Source organism: Callorhinus ursinus, unplaced genomic scaffold, assembly GCF_003265705.2.
Source record: "Callorhinus ursinus isolate GAN/ISIS: 27379988/994484 unplaced genomic scaffold, GSC_fseal_2.0 scaffold35, whole genome shotgun sequence".
NCBI classification, from domain to species: domain Eukaryota; kingdom Metazoa; phylum Chordata; class Mammalia; order Carnivora; family Otariidae; genus Callorhinus; species Callorhinus ursinus.
Window position 1 is genome coordinate 4,340,543 of NW_027397097.1, and position 10,645 is coordinate 4,351,187.

At 48.0% G+C, this 10,645-nt stretch overlaps 1 protein-coding gene across 1 annotated transcript in view; it reads left to right on the top strand.

Annotated features, from left to right (window-relative positions):
- The window catches only part of RNF169 (ring finger protein 169), an 82,291-nt gene extending 75,811 nt beyond the window's left edge, over positions 1–6,480 (top strand). Inside the window, exon 7 of the mRNA XM_025894158.2 lies at positions 275–6,480. Coding sequence (XP_025749943.1) covers positions 275–1,459 — 1,185 coding nt within the window. The 3' untranslated portion in view covers positions 1,460–6,480. The remainder of the gene's footprint in view (positions 1–274) is intronic.
- Positions 6,481–10,645: the final 4,165 nt, after the last annotated feature.

Genomic DNA, 10,645 nt, shown 5'->3' on the forward strand with positions numbered 1-10,645 from the left:
ATGTAGTGTGTTATTAGTTTCAGAGTTAGAGTTCAGTGATTTATCAGTCTTATTCCCTATAGGTTTTCAATTTTATTAATTGTTTCAGGTGTGTAGGAATTTCTGCAGATGGTGTGCATTCTAGGTTAGGGATTTTCCCATTTCTTAGGCTCCCATCACCCTTGATCCCTTTTCTTAGCCTTCCCCTGCTGTCCTTCTACCATCTTGAAGGAACTGTGAAGAGAAAAAAATATGTCTGTATGTATGTCTATAGAATCTTTTTAACCTCTTTTAGGTTACGGCTATGACCCCAGCCTCCAACCCCATCATCGGCGTCCTCCTGTCCACCCAGAACAATCGTTGCCTCTCAGCCCCTGACTTAACAGTGGAAAAACGTCTCCCCTTCAGCTCCCTCTCATCCTTGGCTTCTCTGCATAAGCCAGAACGCTCCATCAGTCCGGAGAGCAATGATAGCATCTCCGAGGAACTAAACCATTTCAAGCCCATTGTCTGCTCACCGTGTACTCCTCCCAAGAGACTCCCCGATGGCCGAGTGCTCAGTCCCCTCATCATCAAATCAACACCCCGCAACCTCAACAGAAGCCTGCAGAAGCAGACTTCTTACGAGGCTAGTCCAAGGATCCTCAAAAAGTGGGAACAGATCTTTCAGGAGCGGCAGATCAAAAAGACCCTTTCGAAAGCCACCCTCACCTCCCTGGCTCCAGAAACAGGGGAAGACTTAGTAGTGTCTGAGGTGACCCATTCTAGCAAGGAAAAGCCACCTCTGGCTTTACAGGCGAGACTGGCCGGGGGCCAGGCCCTCTCTGAGTGGGCCGGACCCACCCCCACCGACCTCGATTATGTCCCCTCCATTAGCCAAACTAAAGCCGAACAGGGCAGCGAGAGTAAAAGGAGCTCTGAGATCCCATCGGAAACGTGCTGCTCTTCAGAACCCCGAGTGGGAGCCAGTGGGACTTCTTTGGAGAGAGAGCAGGAGGAAGGGCCGGGGCCCACCCCAGAGGCCAAGTTAGACAAAACCTGTATGAGCACAACCGTGAACATCCCAGTGGCTAATTCAGTGCTGCCCAAAAATAGTGTTCTGGGGGGGGTCCTCAAAACAAAGAAGCAGCTGAAGACGGCGAATCATTTTGATTTGCCCAATGGTGTGCTGGTGGACAGCCTAGGTGAGGAGCCGCTTCCTTCCTTGCGCCGGGGCCGGAAAAGGCACTGTAAGACCAAGCACTTGGAACAAAACGGCTCCCTTAAGAAGCTGCGGCAAAGCGGTGGGGAGGCGGGCCCGGCCTCCCGGGCCCCGGGCCTGCGGGAGATGGAGCAGAAGCTGCAGCAGGAGGAGGAGGACCGGCGGCTGGCTCTGCAGCTGCAGCGCATGTTCGACAACGAGAGGCGGACCGGGAGTCGGCGGAAAGGAAGCGTGGATCAGTATCTCCTACGGTCCAGCAATGTGGCCGGGGCCAAGTAGCGCCCCAGGAACATGTGGCCTGTTTTTAAGAGGTCTGTGGGCCTGATCATTTATCTTGAAGAGCTGAGTGTTCTCACTTTGGGTTTCTTTTCATGGCAAAACACTGTCTGCTATGGTTCTGAGAGGTTCCAGGGCCTTTGTGGTCTCTGTCCAAGGGCCCTGTGTCTCTGCCTCCCGGTGACCACGGCCAGAAGCACTCCTCACCCCTAAGTGACCCACCCCTGAGGGCGTCTGGGCCAAGTCTGGCAGCACCCACTTGGAATGAGATTCAGGAGCACAGGGGCCAGAGTTAGAGATGGTAGAGGAGATGGAGGATACCTTCTGAAACTGACAGACCTCCTGACTTCTTTCACCAGGGTCTTATTTTAAATCAGCCTTGCAGATAAAAGGGAGTTCCCTCTTTCTCAGAGAAGTGGGTCAGTGTCGCTCTTTGACAGATCCAAGAAGATCATGTTCCCCCTTCTCCTTACTTGTGCCACAAGTAAATATACCTAATGAAATCAGTTGAGTTTACCCTCCTACAAAAGTTAATTTACCTTCCCTGTGTAAAAAGTAACATCGGACCAATGTGCTGTCTAGTCGACAGACCACCTTCATGGTCAGTGTTCAGTTTGGTCTTCCCAGGAGCGCTAACATGTAAGTGGTATCAGCGCCGTTTTCGATGATGTTGGAACTGCAGGGCAGACGTTCAGGTCCTGTCATTCACTAAGTGGCGTAGCCCAGACTGACCGTTAGGGCTCCTGACAACAGATCCCAGAGATTTTCCACACTAACAGGTTGAACAGGTTGCCGTAATGGACAGCAACCCAAGGGCATGCCACGCACGGGAGCCCAGGGAAAGCTGGCTGAGCATTTGAATACTGATTGTGTAAAATCCATAGGCAGATAATTGAGATCGATGGGAACTATAAATAAATACTATGCAGTTATCCACCCTGCTCCCCCCCCACCACCACCACCTTTACAGTTTACAGCCTTCTGTTTTCTTTGGGGTGGAGGGGGCTTCCGCCCTGTGAGACAAATTACAGTTGAACTTCGTTATTACTCTCCACATGTCCAAGGGTTATCTGCAACGTTGATCTAAAATCCCAGAAATTTGCCCAGAAGTCAGGCAAGAGCAATGCTGAAACTCCATACTATGGAAACAAGGTATCTAGCTGGATGCAGCTGGTAAATTCAGTCCCATGGACCTTTGGGGTTTAATTTCCTTAGGAGCTGACACCATGTGTCTTTTGCATCCCTGGTGGTGCTTGGTGCTTCTGCCCGTCTGGGCTCATTGAGAATAGGGATTAAGAGATGATTTTAGGGAATCTCAGATGGGCTGGCATTCCCTGTGCATGTACGAGCTGTTACTATAAAGTCATGTGACTGGCATTTCAACAAAGGTTTTAGAGCTTATATATCCCAGTGTACGTTGTCCCCCTTGAGTGGCTCCAGCAGGATACTGCATAGATTTTCCAATGATGTTGCCATTGGCAAAAACATTTCTGGAACTGTCCTCAACATCTAGAAACATCTAGAAGTATAGACTCCTAAAATGTTAGAATTGGAAGGGACCTTAATGGTCATCTTTTCCAACCTCCTCCTCTTACTAAGGCAGAAACTAAGATCCAGAACGGTGACTCACCTGATCACTAGGGATTTACCGTATCACCTTCTTTTGATTCCTCTCAGGAGAATTTTGCCCCCTCTTCTCGGGGCAGATCTTTACTCTTTTGTGGTTACAGGAGGGAGAATTTTAAGTCTGAAACTAGTCAGAAGCTGTTCGAAGCCTCTAGAAGAGAAGGTCGGGCCAGAGGGGTTCAGAGTTACAAACGAGTTGTAGCTGTCAAGCAGTCGTTAGTTGGCATACGGGCCATTTCCTCGTGCTGCTCAGGAACAGCTCCCGGGGAGAAGTTCCAGAGATGTCGTAAGCATTTTGGTCCTCATTGAGATATGTGGGACCTCCTCGGTGACTGCTTTGGTGGGAGGGTCCCTCACTTGAATGTATGTGTTCTGTGTTCTGTGTGCACACGTGCAGATGTGTATTTAAAACACATGCATCCGTGCCATTCCTCTTTATTCACACCACTTCGGTTCCAGGCCCTGCCAGCCACACAGGCTTCCACAGGCTGCTGGACGGTCGGTCCCCGGGATAGCAGAGCCGGTGCTGGTCTGTGGAGGAAGGGGAGGGTGACTCACCGAACGAAGGCCCTTAGAGAACGCCCGAGGTCCTGCCATTTCCTAGAGCTGCTCGTTGGTCTGAGCGAACATCCCCGGGAGGCTCGTCCGCTCAGTGGTAGCAAAGAAGCTTCTTTTTTCCACTTGCCATCTTTCGTCTAGGTCTCCAGTCATTTAAAAAACACGTTTCAGTTGGAACTGGTTTTTGGTTTTGGAGAAAAGATAAATATTTTTAATAGAAAAAGATATATATTTTAAATATTTCCCCAAAGTCATACTTTTGTTTTAAGGAGTTGCATAGCAGTAGCAAGGAATTTTAGGTTCGGGTGCAGAGCGCAAAGCTCCCTCCTGTGAAGTGAGTGTTGCAAATGCTGGATCTAGCTTGCGGACTTTCCCGCTTGCACCTCCTGTTGTGTCTAGAGGGTCCCTGACAGTTGTTCTGCAGACTTCCGGCCAAGCAGTAGTCCTTGCTGTGGAGGCAAAGCAGTTTAGGTTAAGGAGCGACAGGGCTTACCCTCTCATCTGCTTGGCTTTGGAGGAGGAAAAAACCACTAAGGTATTATCTGTATTTTAAGATGCTTCCCGTACTTAACTAACACCTGAACACTTTCTCCTTCTGAAAAACGTCTGTGTCCTGTTGCTTGCTTGCTTGCTTGTGAAGTTTATCACAGATGGCATTGTTGACATGAATTATTTGGAGAAAGAGAAAGACAGGAAGGGAAAACAGAGTGATGGGGAGGGTTGGGGAGGGAGAACGAGAGAGACGCTAGTTCACAAAACAGACATTTCTCACAAATCATTGGAATCTGATTCACCATACAAATTTCCCATGTCCTACGAGCTCTGCTCTTTGTGTATATGCATTCTCTGTGTGTGTGGGTTTTGTTTTTTGTTATTAAAGGGGAAGTTAGGAGAGGTTGGAGGATGAAGGTCATTCTGTGGTGCCCTGAGAAGGGGGCTCTCATAGGGTGGGGAAGATCTTTGGCAACATATTCGTGACCTATTGATTGTATCTGCTGGAAGGAGTCATCGGGGCCTGTTGGGTCGGTGTCAAATCAGGGGATTAAGCACCCAGACCTTGGACCCTTTCATATAATTGCCTCTTTTTAAAAGGTTAATTCATCGTGGCTGAAGCTTCCCAGGAAAACCTTTTGTAAGTGGCTTCATTTCTTATTTTTTTAATTTAAGTTTTAGATTTTTGTCTGGAGGAAGAACTGGTGATGAATGCCTTCTGGTTTTCTTGGTTTGGGGTGGTTTTTTTGTTTTTGTTTTTGTTCATTTTCCCTAAAAGAAAAATGCCCTTAAGAGATTAAAGCTGCTTAATTAATTGCTGTCAGATTACAAAGTGACAAACTGACTAAGATGGGAAGCTGCCACTGTGCTTGACTGGTGAAACTGATGACCGAAGGCTGTGCTGTTCGCCCTTTCTGTTCCATTTAACAGACATTCCTGAGCTTCGAACTTGTGCCAACCCTGTACTGGGTCGTGGAGATACAGGATGGAAAGGACAGTCCCTGCTCTTGAGGAGCTCAGTCTCTAATGGAATGTATTTGAATGTCTGTGTGGCTGGAGTTCTGCTTCTTCATAGTGACCATCTTGGATGGCCGCATTTAAGATACTTTCCAGCATCTGGCAGGCTGCGTTGAACATTTTAGACCCCTCCCATCAGTATTTCTGAATTTGATTGCAGCACTGCTTTCCATTTCCTAAGTAATTTTACCAGAGGAGAATGAATTTTCTCCTCCAGTGACACAGGACAATAATCTCTTCAGGAGAGCTTTTACATCAGCGCCAGGAAGTGAGGCAGGGTGTGGATCATTGACATGGTCAGAGGAGGCCCACATCCCAACTCCCTGACCTCTTCACCTCTTTCGCAACCAGACCTCTCACCACAGCTGGTAGCAACTTTGGATTCCTTTTCCTTTTTTCTGCCTGGCTTTTCACTGAGATGGAAAACCAGCAGGAGAGGAAAGAAAGAAAAATTGAAGGCTGGATTATAATCATAAAATGCTATATAGCTCGAAAGGGCATGGAAATCATTCAGATCAAATTTTTCCCACCTGCTGCCCATTTTTTTCTAAGAAATAAGGAACGTGAGGTCCAGTGTCCTGTGCCCTATTTTATACTGTAGTTTCCTAGGATCTAAATAGTCCGTTTAAATTACACACACACACACACACACACACACACACACACACACACACACACTATTTGCTAATGAGGACACCCAAATGATACAGGAGGCTTTTTGTTTTAATAGCTTTTTCTTTCAAATTTTTTGTTAGAATTAAAATATACTTATATCCCCTGAACACACACCCAAATAGGGAAAACCCCACAATGTGACTAATGTGAATATGGAGTCTTGGGAAGTGATATATTTTTTTGATTGGAATAGTCATCATTTTAACCACAAAGGGTTAAAACCCAGCCAGCTCTTCATTTTTCTTTGAAAAATCAAGAACTCCTTAGGGACTTAAATCTTTCTCAGCCAGCCTTTTCCCCATCAACCTATAGAGTGGTCTTTTGGCCTGGTTTTTAGAAGTAAGCATAGTTGCTTATAAATTCTTGTGAATCAGTGACACAGGTATTTTTTTCGGGGGGGGGTCGAGATTCTAGGGAAAGCTGCTGCTGAATAGCTTTTCCTCCAAAGACGATACAGAAAATGCATCTTTCACATAATTGTTATCCACTGTAACTTTCTGAAAAGGATTGTTCTACAGAGAAAAGAGACATAAGCAGAAGTCACGACCAGCTTAGAGATTGGTTAAATTGAAGAAAAAGTGCCAAGACTGAATGTGCACATTGTTCTATGTATGATCAGTATTTTTATTCTTCCTAAGAAAAATATTTACACACTTCGCTTTGTGAGTAAGTGCTTCCTTACTGTCTTGTTAATAAGGGTGGCAGGCTCCCTCTCTGCCTTTTCTGGGGTCTTCTATCAACTAGTTGGACAAAGCCGACCTAAGGCCAGGCTTATTCGTCTTCTTCCCTCTCACGTAATCGGTAAAAACAGGCAATGCGCTCCTCAAAGATCAAGCTTTTAGAGCTGAAGAGTAGCTGTTTGGGCCCTGGGTCTGGAGGGCAGCGGTCAGAGTCTCCCTGGGTGGCCCTGTGGCCTCCACTCCAACTATGCCACCAGTGGGAGCAGGGCCCCTCCCTCCGTCGGTGGGTCCAGCCCTTCGCCTGCAGCAGAACACTTAAACTCCTGAGGAGAGAATGGAGAACTACTCGAGGGAAAAAATTATCTTAAATGCCACCTAATGGTTTTGTTTTTGTTGTTTCTCCTGATGTGCTGTTTACTCTCAATTTCTACACACACAGTTGTCCTTAGGACCTTTCCTCTTCTCACCTAGAAACAGAAAATGGGATGTATATTAGTTTCCAACCTGCTGTCTACATTAGAATTGGAGACGGGGCCTGGATCCTTGTGGACTGCCTCCTCTCCAGCTCATCACCAACAGCATCTTGACAAAGACAGACCCAGAACAGGGCAGGCCCTGTCAGGGATGCTTCTGCCAACAAAGAAATGGCACAGAATCAAATGGGACGATGTGTTGTTTGTTTAAACAGTACCAGAGTGCGTTCTTCAGTGTGTGTTTGCCTGCTTGAGGAGAGGCCCAAGTTGAACACATAGTAAAGCAAACTCATGAAAGTGAATATTCTGTTTCTAGTCAAAGTCTTAACCTCTAGAGCGCAATCACAGGCAAATCTGGGCTGAGACTAGGTGTGTTTGACTTTTGGAGCGGTCTTTGCTCTGGGAGATGCCCCACTTTGGAATGTCTTGTTTTGGCATTCAGAATGGTGGGAGAAATTAGGAGGCGAGATGGGGTTTCCGTGGTGTGCTGTGTCTGAGGTCTAAGTTAAGAATGGTCTATTCAACCATTCTGACTCCTAATGAAGGCACAAGAGTCTGAGAAAAGAACGAATGTACAGGATGAGACTATCCTTGCATATTGGGGCTATACTGAAAACATCTGATTTTGGCTTTGGAAGCACTGCTCAAGAATTCATCAAAATCCCTTTGGTGTCCGTTTCTCATCAAACACAGAACAAATGTATCGCTGTCCCATCTAAATGTGTAAAAACAATTTGAAGGACTGATGCAAGACATGCCGTACGTGGTAAACCAGCACTTAAGGGACCTTTGAAATCTGGCCCAAGACTCTTCCAAAGGACTGTCTTTAAAATGATTTGCAAGAAACAAGGCAGCTGCTTAGAGGTATATGAACAGAATCTGATTGTTCTTTGGCCTCTAAGGTAACAGAAAATGTCCTCCATGTTGCACTCATGGATTCCGATAGCCTGGTGTGGTGAAGGGGGTGCCCTCATTTACAGATGGGAAACTCTGGCCCTAACATAGCCTGGAAGTTGAGTCCTGTGACTGCAAAGCCATTGATTGCTTTTCCTGTTGCCCTAGCTCAGTCAACTCAGGGTGCTGCCATCCTCCCACTCTGGTCTTGGCTAACTCTTAAGGTTCCAGTTGCTTTCTGGGTTGGATCTTCTGGACTGGGCCTGCCAGGGATACAGAGACCAGAATCTTCCCTCTGCACCCACCATAGGGGTGGGAGGTATCCTGCAGCAGCAAGCATCATGAGACACAGTCTGCATCTAAATCAGTTCTCAGTTCCCTCTCCTGCGGCCATATCCAGCTCTCAGGGACTTACTGGCATCTTGGATAAGTGGCTAGGAGAACAGGATGGCCCTACCTAGTTTTGGAGAATTAGTGGTGGGAGAAATCATTTCTTCTGGTTTGCTCACTAGAAGGTTGGAGAAAGCTCAGAAGAGTGTGGCAGCCAGCTTCCCATCTGCTTATGAAGAAGGGAGGGGAGTGCTGGGTGAAAGCAGCCCAGGGGGTCGAAGCCTCTAGTGGCAGATGTGCTGGGGAGAGTAACTGTGCCTGCAGCAGGGAGGGCAGATGCCGCCCAAAAGACTTTCTTGATTAGTTATGAATTCATGTTCATTTGACAATTCTAGTCAGAGGCTTTACTCATTGAGATGAGGACTAGTTCGTGTCTCTTCAAAAAAGGATAAAACTCAGGAAACCAAGCAACTGAAATCTGCTCACACAAGAGCCCTCAAAGTGTGCTTTTAACACCAGAAGGACCCACAGAGATTGCAAACCGCATTGTCGCTGTGGGTAAGGTTAAATGACCTGCCCTTTATCATATAGTAAATAAGAGGGTTAAAAATCAAGCCCTGGTAATGTGATTAAGTCCAGATCACTCCGGAAATAGAAAAGAATGGACACAATTGGAAAATGTTTGTATGGCTTCCAGAGATGCAGCAATTCGCCTGCGCGGGAGGGCGGATGGGGAGACGGTGTGAGACCCTGCCTCGCATACTTCAAACAGGCACTAGGAGAGGAACTAATTTATTCAGATGCTATCTTATGTGGAATAACTGAGAAAGTTAAATAGCGTTTGGCCCGGATAGGTGTCACCTCCCTGGGATGTTCTTACGTTGGTGGAGGGCTCTGGCCTGGCCTGGCGGAGGGAGCCAATACACTCCTGAGCAAACAGCAGCGCTAGGTGTACCGAGGGACTTAGGCAGACAGCCCCAGCCCAGTGGCTAGAACTGCCTGGTAGCTTTACCAACAAAGGACGGGACAGCCTTTGGAGGGAGTGAGTTCCCTGTCAACAGGGGTGCAAGCAGGAGCTGAACGATCGGTTAGGGGACAGCAAGAGGCTTCCAGTCTCGAGGCTGGGCTAGGATGTTCCCAGGAGCCTTTCAGGCCAGAGAGCCTATGGTTGGTAAGTGTTTCTGGCTGGAAAGTGCAATCCAGTTCTCTAAGCCTGGAGCCCAGCATGGCTTACAGGGTCACTGTTGGGGCGGATTCTCCTTCCTAATGTTAGGGAAAAGGGGGTTTGGGGACCCAGGAGATCCAAGTGGTGAGTCAGCAACACACCCTGCCTGCAAGTGTCACTGCCACATAAGCCTGTACCACGTGTACCCGTCTGGGTGCCTGTGTCACTGTGATGTAACTGACACTGTAACTACATGTGCGGCCATGTGGCTGTGTGTGTGACTTGTGGGAATGCAGATGTGTGCATCTGGTATGACCGCAGCTGGCTGTAAATAGGACACTGGCCACATGTGGGAGACTGCGTGGCCAAGTAGGAGAATGAGCAGTTATTTCTATGCCCTAATAGCCTCACACTCGCAATAAGCAGACACGCCACCAGGCTTCTGTCAGACCCATGGCTGCAAGGCAAGATTCTAGCTCAAAGATCACCTTAATGGCAACTGAAGTTGGAGGAGTTTGTGCCTTGCTGAGGATCCTTAATCCTTGTGCCACTGACTCCTGGGCCCTGGGAACTGCATGCCTGCCGCCCAGGTCTGAATGCTAGATACCCCCAGGAGAGTAGCCTTAGGAGCAGAGGGAGACCATTCCCAAATGTGCATCTCTGGAGTTCAGTCCCAGTGGCCTTCTCTAGATCCATCTCTGTAGCAGGTGCTGTTTCTTGGACAGTCACAAAATGGGGCAACCCGACAGGCTACCTTGGCCAGAACCAGAGCCCAGGCTGACCTTGTACAGCCCCAGGATCCGTTCCTGAGCCGCAGTGTTTGTTTGCATATGGGACCTCAGCTGGTATCCCGGATCAGAGGACCTTAAGAAACCATGCAAGCCCTCCCCTCAGCCTGTCACGACTTTGTGGCCATCACCATCTGATAAGGAAATTCCTGATCCTCTCTCCTCCCTCCTCTCCATTTGCCCTCATCATGGGAAAAGCTGCCCAACAAAATAAAGCCTCCTTTCTGGGGCCTGGAGGACTCAGTTTTGCCCCCTACCCCAGCAACATGCACACTTTGTTGGCTGTGGATGGGTTAGTTCACTTCTTTGAGCTTTAGAGTCTGTGCTGCTTTTCTGTTCCATCAACCCCCTTGTTTTCCATCCCAGTGCTCATCACAGCTCTGTTGGACAGGTGCAACTCAGGCAGGTTTCCCAAAGGATGTGTGCATCAGCCGGGATCCTTGTCTGGCCCGGGAGGTGGGCCCGATCTACAAGAAAACATGCAGGCTACC